This window comes from Manis javanica, chromosome 4, assembly GCF_040802235.1.
Source record: "Manis javanica isolate MJ-LG chromosome 4, MJ_LKY, whole genome shotgun sequence".
Lineage (NCBI taxonomy): Eukaryota > Metazoa > Chordata > Mammalia > Pholidota > Manidae > Manis > Manis javanica.
In genome coordinates this window covers 139,844,961-139,859,015 of record NC_133159.1, presented here as the reverse complement: position 1 = coordinate 139,859,015, position 14,055 = coordinate 139,844,961, and the positions used below count along the sequence as shown (strand labels likewise).

General features: G+C 35.3%; 1 protein-coding gene across 2 annotated transcripts in view; it reads right to left on the bottom strand.

The window, feature by feature from the left end:
* NLK (nemo like kinase) overlaps positions 1-14,055 on the bottom strand; it is a 156,591-nt gene that overhangs the window by 57,963 nt on the left and 84,573 nt on the right. For both annotated transcript variants that reach the window (XR_005056980.2, XM_017660190.3), the window contains exons 2-3: positions 13,005-13,134; positions 4,892-4,947 (exon numbers count right to left, since the gene is read on the bottom strand). Coding sequence is in view for 1 of the 2 variants with exons in the window: in XM_017660190.3 (XP_017515679.1) it covers positions 4,892-4,947; positions 13,005-13,134 (186 nt within the window). In the remaining variant the exon portion in view is untranslated. The remainder of the gene's footprint in view (positions 1-4,891; positions 4,948-13,004; positions 13,135-14,055) is intronic.

Genomic DNA, 14,055 nt, shown 5'->3' with positions numbered 1-14,055 from the left:
GGTTTTCTAAATCCTTTCATTAGAAATCTACTCTACTTATCGGGTTCAACATTATCCTCAAAAATTGGGAGTTTTTTGAACTAGACTCCCTTAGACAGAAATTTACCTTCTGCAATGCAGCCTGGCTTAAATCTTTCAAAGGAAAAGAATGCTTAAAGAGAGGCTTGACTTTGTCATGTTTAGTGAAGGTTTTGTAAATAATTTAGTATGGTTGTTAAGAACAAGTCAACTTAAATAAGTGTAGTGACTGAGTTTCTGGGTTGCAAGGATGAGTTAAGAACATCCCACACCCTGCAAACTTGCCAAGCCTCCAACATCGATGGACTAGGAATGTTTTTCATTGGTATGGTCACCTAGCCTCCGTTTTTATACCATCTCTTTGTTTAAAAAATGTAATTTGGCATATCAAATCCTTAACCAATTTTACTCAAAAGGCCTTATATGATAGTATCCAAGGAATAGCTCCCTTAAATACTAAACTTAAACTAATGCACCAAGCAGCTATACAAAATTGAATGGCACTAAGACATCTTAAAAGCAGTACAGGTGGGACCTGTGCTGTAATTAAAATTGTGTATTGTGTGTACATTCATAATTATTCACAAAATGTCTCTGATTCACTTCAGGACCTCCGAAAGCAAGTCCAAGCTATGTCAGGCCCAGAAGTCCCATGGACTACTACGATATCGAGCTGGTTTTCTAAATCCTTTTGAAGCCATAAAACTGCAAATGGTGGTGGAAATAGAACCCAAGATAGAAAGGCCCATCTTCTGAGGCCCCCTCAACTGACCAGTAATGAAGACCTAACTGCACCCTTTATGCGCCCCCTTTCATCATGAAGCAGCCAGAGCGGTCATCACCCCTTCACCTAGCAACAGCTAGGCTCTCCATCTGTAGAGGGGGTAATGAGACAGAGACCATGGTGGGCTTAGAGTAGGGTGAGGGCTTCTGAAAAAAACAAAGTAAAATAATCCATTGTGGGGTTTGCTTTAGCCTGCTGGTGGGCCCAGCTTGTTTTCCTGATTTTACTCAGGTGCTGATTTTCTTCCTCCAGCCCTAAACAAATGATTTGCAACCTGGGCAATGTAGCAAGCAAGCCCAAAACAACCTAGTAAAAACAGGAAGGATGCCATTTTGAAAATTAGACTGCATCTTAAAACACAATTAGTTAAAAAGTAAGTCTCTTAACAGACAATAACTCAGCCCACCTTGGGAGCAAAGCAGCCAGTCTTGAGTGATAGGCTCCCAGACCAGGAAACTGCTATCCTGGGAGGAAATGAGAGCAGTAAAATTCTTGTAAATAATCAGGATGACTAATTAGAAACTTAATGTCTCTTCAAAGAAAGATTTTGGGACCACTTAGCAGGTGTACATCCCTAGCCCTTTGTTTCTCAACTGCCTATAAAATCCCTAGGCAACTCATCACCCACCCTGGGGCATTCTTGTCCCCTCCTGGACTGAGCCAGGAGCTCTGTCCTCTCACTTTCTCTCTAAATAAAAGCTTCTACCTTGCTCTCCTAAAAAAACAAAAACAAAAACAAAAACAAAAACAAAAACAAAAACACCAGGAGGATCATATACCATGATCAAGTAGGCTTCATCCCAGGGATGCAAAGATGGTACAACATTTGAAAATCCATCAACATCATCCACTACATCAATAAAAAGGACAAAAATGACATGATCATCTCTATAGATGCTGAAAAAGCATTTGACAAAATTCAACACCCATTCATGATAAAAACTCTCAACAAAATGGGCAAAGAGGGCAAGTACCTCCACATAATAAAAGCCATATACGACAAACCCACAGCCAACATCATACTTAACAGTGAAAAGCTGAAAGCTTTTCCTCTAAGATCAGGAACAAGACAAGGATGCCCACTTTCCCACTTTTATTCAACATAACACTGGAAGGTCCTAGCCATGACAATTAGACAACACAGAAATAAAAAGCATCCAGATTGGTAAGGAAGAAGTCAAACTGTCACTGTTTGCAGATGACATGATATTGTACATAAAAAACCCTAAAGACTCCACTCCAAAACTACTAGTACTATCTGAATTCAGCAAAACTGCAGGATACAAAACAAATACACAGAATCTGTTGTAGTCCTATACACTAACGATGAACTAGCCAGAAAGAGCAATCAGGAAAACATTTACATTCACAATTGTATCAAAAAGAATAAAATACCTAGGAATAAACCCAACCAAGGAAGCGAAAGACCTATACTCTGAAAAATCACAAAGCACTCTTGAGAGAAATTAAAGAGGACACTAATAAATGGAAATTCATCCCATGCTCTTGGGTAGGAAGAATTATTATTGTCAAAATGGGCATCCTACCTAAAGTAATCTATAGATTCAATGCAATCCGTATCAAAATATCAAAATACCAACAGCATTCTTCAACAAACTGGAACAAATAGTTCTAAAATTCATATGGAACCACAAAAGACCCTAAATAGCCAAAGCAATCCTGGACCCTAAAAATCCAAAGAAGGAAGAGTAAAGTGGGTGGGGAGGGTGGGGGTGGAGCTTACGATCCCTGACTTTAAGCTGTGCTACAAAGTCACAGTAATCAAGACAATTTGGTACTGGCACAAGAACAGACCCACAGACCAGTGGAACAGAAGAGACTCCAGATATTAACCCAAACATATATGGTCAGTTAATATATGATAAAGGAGCGATGGATATACAATGGGGAAATTATAATTTCTTCAACAGCTGGTGTTGGCAAAACTGAACAGCTACATGTAAGAGAATGAAACTGGATTACTGTCTGAACTCCATACACAAAAGTAAACTCGAAATGGATCAAAGACCTGAATGTAAGTCATGAAACCATAAAACTCTTAGAAGAAAACTTAGGCAAAACTCTCTTGAACATAAACACGAGCAACTTCTTCATGAACATATTTCCCCAGGCAAGGGAAACAAAAGCAAAAATGAACAAGTGGAACTATATCAAACTAAAAAGCTTCTGTACAGCAAAGGACACCATGTGTAGAACAAAAAGGCATCCTACAGTATGGGAGAATATATTCATAAGTGACATATCTTCTGATAAGGGTTTAAAAATAATATCCAAAATATATAAAGAGCTCACATGCCCCAACAACCAAAAAGCAAATAACTCTATTAAAAAATGGGCAGAGGATCTGAACAGACACTTCTCCAAAGACGAAATTCAGATGGCCAACAGGCCCATGAAAAGATGCTCCCGATCACTAATCATCAGAGAAATGTAAATTAAAACCACAATGAGATCACCTAACACCAGTTAGGATGGCCAGCATCCAAAAGACAAACAACAACAAATGCTGGCAAGGATGTGGAGAAAGGGAACCCTCCTACACTGCTGATAAGAATGTAAACTAGTTCAACCATTGTGGAAAGCAGTATGGAGGTTCCTCAAAAAATTCAAAATAGAAATACCATTTGACCCAGGAATTCCACTCCTATGAATTTATCCTAACAGGATCACATATTCAAAAAGACATATGCACCCCTACATTTATCACAGCACTATTTACAATACCAAGAAATGGAAGCAACCTAAGTGTGCATCAGTAGATGAATGGATAAAGATGTGGTACATATACACAATGATATTATTCAGCCATAAGAAGAAAACAAATCCTACCATTTGCAACAACATGGATGGAGCTAGAGGGTATTATGCTCAGTGAAATAAGCCAGGCAGAGAAAGACAAGTATCAAATGATTTCACTCATCTGTGGAGTGTAAGAACAAAGCAAAAACTGAGGGAACAAAACAGCAGCAGACTCACAGAACCCAAGAATGGACTAACAGTTACCAAAGGGAAAGGGACTGGAGAGGGTGGGCGGGAAGGAAGGGTTAAGAGGATTAAGGGGCATTATGATTAGCACACATAATATAGAGGGGGACATGGGGAAGGAAGTATACCACAGAGAAGACAAGTAGTGACTCTATGGCATCTTACTATGCTGATGGACAGTGACTGTAATGGGGTATGTGGTGGGGACTTGATAATAAGGGGAATGTAGTAACCACGACGTTGCTCATGTGAAGACTGTATATCATTGATACCTTAATAAAACAAACAAACAAAAAACAGTAATAGGATAATGTTAAAGCCTCTATCCTGAGAGTCATACAGGTAGGGGCTGAAATTAAAGCTAGAGTCAGACTGGCCTGGAGTTGAACAGCAATCCCAGCACTTACTAGCTTGTGATCTAGACCAAGTTTTAAAATATTTTATACCTCAATTTCCTCTTGTATTAAATAAGAATAACTGCAATACCTTTCCCAGACAGTTGTTATAAGGATTAAATAAATTCGTATGTGTAAAGAACTTACAGTTGTACCTGGCATCTGATAAAGACATACATAAATAATGGCTGTTACTATCATCCTCCCCATTATTCCAAGGAACTAAGGACATTTAACTTACGTTAATTTTCTTAAACTTAAAACTTAAAAAAAAAATCTCTTTAATTTTCACCTTATCCTAAGTAGTAGAAAAAAAGGGCAGTATTACCTTCTTGACTGATATACAGTTGTTGTATAGTAACAAGAACTCTTGCAGTCCACTACAACATAGCTTCCTCCCCGGTTTCATCTGCAAAATGGGGATGGTAATAACCTATGTCATAAAGCTGGGTGGGGATTAAGTAAAGTATTTATTAATAAGTCCTGTTCTGTGATATCACCACTCAGGATATATTGATAATATTACATTCTGTTAGATACTTGGGATTTTAAAATTACCTGGTTCTAGGTACTCAACCATTTCTGCAAGGATAAAATCTAATACGTCAAGACACAAACCCCCAAAGGTGCTAAAAGAACAACTTAATAAGAAATTGTCCCTTTCTTTCACATTCCCTGGTTAGGATACATTTCTTCAAAATAGTCAATGTGTGGAGGTTGGAGTATGTCAAGGGCAGAGAGTACCTGAGAAATGGAAAAAAAAAAAAAAAAGTCACATTTAGAGAACTAAAAAGGAAAACAAAATATGACTTAAAGTAAATTTTATTAACTTTAATGGTTTAAGGCTTAGTTATAATTGCCCACTGAAATTAACTAAACTTATCAGTCAAAAAACAGTCCTAAACATTAATATGTGTTTATAAACTTACCTAAAACACAATTAATCATACATAAGCCCAAATTAAGAGGCAACTGGGTTATAACTACATGCTACTAAACCCCTGCATAGGAGTATTAGAAAGTAATGCTCTATTTTTAGCAATCAGTATTACTCTAACAGCATTAGCCATACCTACCATTCATTCTTTTATTCCTCTGTTCAAAATTTTACTAAGTGTGTTCTGCCTGGCAGTCACTGTGGCAGACTCTTGGGTTATACTGATAAACAAAATGATATTATCCCTGCTCTCATGACTAGGGGAGAGGAAGGCATTAAACAAATATGTACACAAATATATAGCCACGACATTTATTATTACGAAGGGAAATAGCAAAGAGGAGGAGTAAAGGCTTCCCTGAAGTAACATTAAGAGTTGAAGACTGAATAGGAGTTGGTCAGGCAATGAGTAGGCAATGTAAAGGCACTGAAGCAGGAAAGAACCAGGCAGATTCTAGAAACTGAAATGCCAGGGCTCGTGGAATGTAGTGGGTGGGAGGAAAACAAACTGGGATAAAATAGAGAAGGAAGGCAGGAGACATATCACACAAAATCTCTTTAAATTATGCCAAGCATTTTAGATTTTATTCCAAATAGAAAAAACCCCACAAAGTTACTAGGGTGGAAAAAAAGCCTTCAAGGCATCCAAAATTCAAATCCTTTATAAAGCAGCATACTACAATGCTCCTTCTGCCATCAAACATAATAAACAGGTCCACTTCCCTTACCACTGTATAGTTACTCATAAAGTACCATCTATAACATTACACCTAAGAACTTAAACCTATCTTGCCAATGAGAAATAAGAAATACTAGGCTTCAAGGATAGGGAAGAAGTTATTTAATAGGAAGTAAACTGTGTGGACAAGTTCAAATTTTCTGATCTGTAGCTTAGTTTTTTAAGAACAAAATTTTTTTACTATGGAGAATTTTGAAGATATAAATGTGGGCAGAATAAAGAGTACTCATGTAATCAATACCTGGCCTTAATAGTTATCTATACAGTCATTGCTGGGTTCATTAAAAACCTTTAACTCTCCCTATATAATTTTGAAGTAAATATCAGACTTACTTCAGCCACACATCAGTATCTCTAAAAGATAAAACTTAAAAAAAATACAATTATCAAATCTAAAAATTTATTGTTTCTTAATACTATCAAATATCAAGTGGTCAAATTTCTAATTTTCTTATTTTTTTCAAGTTTGTTAGTCTAAATCAGGAGCTAAGTAACATTTCCATATTATGGTTGATTTATGTCTTCTAAGTTTTAACCCAAGGATTTTGCCTCCATCTCTTTCTCTTTTTCTGTTGCAATTTATGTGTGGAAGAAACCTTGTTCATTTTAAAGGTTATTCTTTTTTCAGCCAAGCATTTGTCACTTTAAAATTTTAAATTAAACTAAAAATTCCTGTAAGGAAAGAGCCTTCATTCATTTTAAAGACAGTTAAACAGTAAGGTTTTAAAATAGTTCACATGTTTTATAAAGAATATTTTTCTTTTCTGAATTAAATGTTTATATACTTAGAATCTTAGTACAAATGGAAGGTAACAGATTTAATTTTTTCAAAGAATAATCTTTATCATAAGAAAGATAAATTATTTCATTTCTGTATTTTTTAAAACCTATAATTAGCTAGTGTCACCAATATCCATTTCTCGTAAATCCATTTCTCATTATGTGAAGAACAATTTTTAACATGAATATTTGATGTTTGAGGAAGGCAGCTGGAAATTAGCACTTTACTTAGTATCTTTCTGACTCTGCATCTGAACAACATACATCCTGTCTTGGGTGAAAACAGAATGCAATGAGTGACAGTGTCCATTAGACAAAGCTATTTTACACTTTAAATCTATCTGCTATAATTAGAGGTTATCTAGGGGAAAGTGACAGCCATACATTTTAAACCTCGATAGAAAAGAATGAGGCTTTCTTACTCCAAACTGATGAGGTGTTTTATAGAAAAACTATATAAAACAGGGTTAGACATTTGCACTAAAGCATTTAGCTGTGATTGTTGGCTTCAAAGGAACAAAACTTTAAACTCTGCCTGGAATTTTAAAAATGCCTGTTGTTTTATACTCTGTTCTTTGTACCACACAATGGTTTATCAGAGGATGGTATTTCACAATGCATCCAGATGGCAAAAACAGTGTTTTAAACCAGTAGAAATGATCTAGGATCTCAGAAGTGTAAATAAGTGAGAAAGAATAGTAGCAGAGTTTCAAACTCCAGACTTCATGCTTGACTCCCTATTTAAGCAGCCTGAGTCCCTCAATAACCTCACTATTATCTGTGGGAATAAAGTGTGTGAGATTAGCCTTTTGATGTAAAATAGAACACTTGTAAAGACTGACTTGTAAAAAGTCAAAGTATCCCAAAATACCACCAACTTTTCAAAGGATCTCAAATACAAAAAAGTAAGTAGACTTGCCTAATTAAAAAATGAACTAAAACTACATCCTTAAATAATGGTCATTACCAGACAGTGTCTCAGAACATTTCTCCAATCTTTCAAGAATTGGACAAAAGCTCATTATGGTAGCTGCTCTTCAGAATTTTATTTTAACCTCTGCAATGTTAAGAAGATTCACTACAAATTGATTACATGATGACTAAATGGCTTTAGTGTTTTCTTTAGTCAGCCCTTTATCAATAAAACTATTGCTGTGAATAATCTCAACCCTAAATATAAAGAATAGAAATTTAACTGCTCATAGAGTCCAGTTAACCTCATATTTAGCAAAGGAGCTATTCCTCACCCTCTACCCCATTCTCAACTCACAACAGATTTTTTTCTTTACAGTAGAAAGACTATGTTATTACTATTATTTTATAGAACTGTAACAAAGTACACAAATTCTAAAAATCTGATTAATTTTTATACACACAAAATATATAATATGATGAAATTTTAATCCACGGTAAAATCCAGATCAGGAAATTAAGCATTTCAACATTTCAGAAAGCCCCTTGCCCCTATCCAGTCAAAACTCATCCCTGCTCAGAGGATACCACTATTCTCATTTCCATCACCATAGATTCATTTTGCCTGTCCTTTAACTTTATACAAATTGAATCATAAAGAGTGAAGTCTTTTACGCATGGCTTCTTTCATTTACTGTCATGCCTGTGAGTATGGATCAGTAGTTCATCCTCTTTAATGATGTGCAGCATACCATTATATGAATGGAATATAACACAATGTACTTCCAGAGTACTGCTGGTACACATTTGAATTGTTTCCAATTTTTAGGTATTATGAATAAAGTGCTATGTACATTCTTGTACATATCTTTTGGTGGATTTATACAGTGATTTGTTTTGCATATACCAAGGAATAGAACTGCTGGGTCACTGGGTAAGCGTACATTTAGTTTTAGTGGAAATTGCCAGTTTTTATAAGTGGTTTTACAAATTTACATTCTCACCAGCAAACATAAGCGTTTTCAGTTGACTCATATACTTGCCAACACTGGATATTGTCAGTCTTTTTTATTTCGGCTATTCTGGTGAGTATATAGTAGTATCTCATTGTAGTTCTAACTTCTCTGATGACTAATGAACACTTTGCCATATACTTACTGGCCATTTGGGATAACCAAAGTCTTTTACTGATGGGCAAAAATTCTTGATTTGTAGAAGCTCTTTATAAGATACATGATATTTAGATACAGAATTTAGTGTGAAAAATGTCAAGTAAAATATTTATTTCTAATGGTCTTCCTCAAACACTAAATATTGACCTAAAAATGGTTCTATCACATATTCTGGAAACAAGTTTTCTGTTGGACATATGTCTAAGTTCTGCCTTTCATTCTTTTAACTTTTAATAAGCATTAATTCCTAATGTTAATGATTTAGTAATCTTTTTAATGGTCAATGTTTTCCTTGTTCAGTTAAGCAACTTTTGAAATCATGAAGATACTTTCCTATGTTTTATTCTAGAAGTTTTATTTTTTTACCTTTCATATTTAGGTCTATAACCCAATGTGAATTAATCTATGTATCCATGACCCAATATGAATTAATCTGTGTTATCTACTGTGGAGTAGAGTTTTTCGTATGGGTATCTTATTGATTTCTATTTATTGAAATGGTTATCTGTTCCCCCACTGGACTGCAGTGGCACCTTTCTTATAAATCAGATGAACATACAGGTGTATGTCAGTTTGTAGACCCTCCTATTCTGTTCCATTAATCTATCTGCCTATCCTCGTGCTGCCTCAATTACCGTAGTTTCATATGTCTCAATACCTGGAAGTATGGCTCTCCAACTCTACTCAGCTTTTAGATTGCCTTGAGTTATTTTAGGTCTATTCCCATTTCCATAAACTTTAGCATGTTTGTCAGTTTCCACACATACATAAACACAAAATCCTGCTGAGATTTTGACTGGGACACTGAATATATAGCTCAACTCATGGAGAACAAGCATATTAATGACAGTGAGTTTTCCAATCCATGAACATGAGAGACTATATTATTTTAAATGCATCAAGAATCTATCCAGTACCACAAATATTACGCACAGAGCAAACACAACCAAGTCCACTGAAAAGTAACCCACTCTAAAACACCCTTGCCTTTTCAAACTCCTTAGCTGTAGAACCATTAGCATTAGTAAATCTGCAGGTAAACAGCATGTCAGCATTCAGTGAAGGGTCCTTACGGTCCTATATTTGTGTGATTCTTTTTCATACTTCTGAACCCAAAAAGGCCTTGTTTGAGATAGGTCAGACCATAAAAGGAAAACAAATGGTCCTTCTTTGCTTCCTCTATCTCTCTCTAGATTAAAAGATTGAGAGATTGTTGAGTAATTATCATTCCAGACTGAGATTTCTTTTTTCTATTACTTTCATTCACTCATTCTGTCTTCAATAGACTGCTACTATGTGCTTAGTGCTATTGCTTAAAGATAAGAAAAAGCCTTAGACTTGTATTACAGGGACTCTAAGCAGGAATCAATGGACCCTAAGAGGGCTCTGAATGGGCTTTAGAGAAGCAGTGAAAGCCTACACGGCATAAAATTTCTGTGTATGTACATTTTCCCGAGAGGGTTCATAGCTTTCATCAGATTCTCAAAGGAGTACAAGATTGGAAAAACCTCAATCATTCCTTTTTCTATGCTGATAATATGACAATTTATGTGTGCGTGAACACACGTGCACAAGTGCATAGGTGGGTGAAGTAGATATTTTGCCAAGTTTTATAATAGCTCAGATTCTGACTAGACAGTAGTGATAAGCCTAAAATAACATCCATCTTTAGAATGTTAAATTCCTTTCTCTTTCTGCAAATTACATCAAGGTGAACCTATCCTTTAAGATGATGAGCAGTCTGTCCTTTAAGGAAAAAAAATATGTTTATGCATTATTTATATATATTTACATGTTTATGTGTATCTCAGTCAGATCACCTGAAATCAATGAATGTGATAAAGTGACTCTTAGGTTCTGTTCAAAAGAAAATCCAAAGCCTCCCAGGGCTTTGTAGATATTCTTTGACATATAAAAAGCCATCCAAATTAAAATCCCTTAAATTAAAATCCCTTAAAATAAACCTTCCTACACTGGCCAGGTTAATCTTTCTAAATGCCATTTTCATTATGACATTCCTTTCTTCTCCTTCTATCCAATCAAATCCTAACCTCAAAAGGCTCATCTTAAGGTTTATTTTCTTCATGTTTAAAACACCTGTGCACTTCTAAGTCCACAGCAATTCTTTCAAAAGAAAACCTTGATATTCTGGTAATTGTCTACCAGCACACACCTGAGAAGCTTTAAAAAATACAGCTGGGCCTCAACACCAAAATCTGCATTTTTAAGGCTCATCTGGTGATCCTAATATACTCCTTGGTTTGGTTGCTTAGCTTTTTGTTATGCACAGAACAGACTGTCCTGTATTAATGTTTACAACCACACAGGCAGTCCTCCCAGAGCACCCTTATCACAGCATTTATCACACTGCTAAACTCCTTGAAGGTAAAACCTCCTAGAAACTAATATATTTTAAGAGTACAGGATGTGCACAATAAATGTATACCAAATTAATAAAGATGGGTTCTGAAGCAAGTCAGAGTTTTAGACTCCAATCTTGTGCCACCTTGACCTTAAATTGCTTAACTCTAAGCTTTGGTTTTTCTTCTCTATTAAGTGGGGATAACAGGCCCTATCTGATAAGGTTTTTAAAGATAAAATGTATTTATGTATGTAAAGCAGCTGGCATACTTCCTGACACACAGTAATAAATGTTAACACTTGGTCTACCCCATTCAAAAGAGGACTATGTCTTAAACATGTTTGTATTTTCCACACAATTAATATACACTCATTGCCTTAATTACATCAAATACCAAAGACTGGCATTCCACACATACCAGGTATGCTGGCCATGAGATGCTTTTGGAGATAGACCTCAGGCATAGCATAAATTCATTATGTATAAAATGGTGGTGTCATGCCTTCTGACTCATCTCCAACTATCTGCCTCACTTTTGAACATTCTCACAGAAGTCATCAGCAATCCCGTATGATAGGGCTTCAAACACCGGTTAACTGTGTTTTAATAGGTGTGATTTTTAAGAAGTTTGTTTCTTTTCTTACACTACTCACTCTGACACTACCTTTATAACTGAGTTACCCTACAGGAATGAGTCATGAGCACAGAAAGATATCCATGTGTACAGATAACAGCCAAATTATACCATTCCTATTTTATAAAAGAAGCCAAGATAGGTTTGAATAAAACAAGCCATTTAAACCCTGAGTACATGAATTTCTGATGCCACCTTTAAAATATTTCTTCATCATGGATACCTTTGAGTTTCTAACAATGTACATAAAGTTTGTACTTTTGATGCTGGGGTGGTACTCAGGCAAATTTGAGAAACAAATAACAAAGCGAGCATTATCATTCTAAATCATTTCTAAAATTTGAGGAACCAGTCATAAAAGGCAACTTGAGTGGTACTTTGAAAGTTATTGAAACAAATACATTGCTAGGCAGTTCCAATTGACTGAAAGACATAATTTTTTAAAAAGTTTTAGGAAAACATTTCAAGAGCAGTAATCAATAAAATGAAGTGTGTCAATCCAAGGAGCTTCCAGTTCGATATACCATATACTTAAAACTATCCACACTCTGGACAAAGTTCTAAAGATTCCTGTGCAAACAAGCCATCAGACTTACAGAAATTATTTTTTTGATAAAATTTTCATTTCAGCAATTAATAACATAGGTTAAGTACCAAAAGAAGAATGTGAGGCAGTTTTTCTTTTCATATGAAATTTAAAACTGGGAGTCCAATGCTAACATCCTCCAGGTAAATTTTATACATGTCAAACTTTTAATTCGAATTAGTTGAGAAGCTCTTTCTCAAACCATGATTCTTAGTCCATGAGTTCTGACATACCTAAACACCACCATAAATAGGCTAGCCTATATTAAGAGCTGTACTATTTTTTAAGAGGAAAAACTACCTTCTTACATCTTTAACTTAATCTCTGATTAAAAACATTAAAGGATAAAAATAAAGCATTTAAAATCAGGGGCCAATTATTTCTACTTAAATCATTCAGATTACGTATTATACTCTAGTTTTACCTTGAATATTAGTATTGTTCCTCAGCTAAATATTAGCATTTGCTTTACATCAAATAATATTTGTCTGTCAATCAATACATTCTAGGTCCCACTTAAACTTGTTCATTCATTGTTCACAAAAAGGGTCTAATTTGTCTCAGGATTCCAAACCCTTATAATAATGTGCATGTTCCTTTTTCAACTCTCTTTTGCTCTTTACTAATATAGTTAAGCACGATGAGTAAATAGTTTATCCCAAACAACAATTTCACTTACATTATCATGTTTAAAAAAACACAACATCTTCAATTCCCGGAAGACCCTTTTGCAAGAGACCAGATTCTGGAAGACGTTGGGCATCTTTTTGAGTGCTACTCTCTTTCCATCTCTTGGATCTGTTACTGACCTAAAGAAGCAATATTTGGGGGGGAGAGGAAAAAAGGACAGAGAAATCAATTCCAAACCTTGTTCTTCACTGTTTCAGAGAACAACAAGTATATTTACCTTAAAACACTCAATATTAAATTCATTTAATATTGGTTAAGATATCAGTGAGAAAGGAGATTTAAAAAGTACACCCAACTATAATCAGAAAAAATGTTCAGCCCACCCAATTACTTGTCATGCTTTTTTTTTTTAAATCCCTTTCTGTAAACACTCTTACTGAGAAGTCACTTAGCAATACACCTGAGGTAGGAGAGCTATTAGTGGTAAAGCCAGTTTAAAGATTGTGGAGTGGGGTGAGGGTGGGGGAAGCATAGAATATTAACACAGTGAACGGATTAGTTTTGCTTTATTTTCAGAACCAAATTCAAGATGGAAGAAATGCTCATTCAAATATTTTCACACTTCAACATAGAGAACACGGTGTAAGTATTCTGGCTTCTTATATAAATGAACATATTTTAGTCATATGGATTTCAGTACCACTGGTGCTGAACAGTGTCCCCTTCTCAGAAGTCTGAGTGCCAGCTTAGGAATGTGGAGTCTAGGTTATAACTTCATCCTTTTTGTTTCTCAGCTTTTGTTTGTAGATGCCTCTTGTACTTATTATAGAATAGCTCAGTGTCCCTTTCTTCTCTTTTAGCCTTCTAACACCTGTATAACCAATTCCCTCTATTATATTTCCCTATGTTTGAAATACCGTGTGGTTTCCATTTTTCTGACTGGATTCAGTCAATACATATTTAAATCACATAGTAAAAAGAAACAAGTAAGTAAGTTTGGTATATGGCCAATTAGCCATTTGGCAAATTCATTTTTTCTAAGAGTTAACCTAAAGCTTATTTTCCTTCCACCCACCATCTACAACTGGTGATCCTTGTAG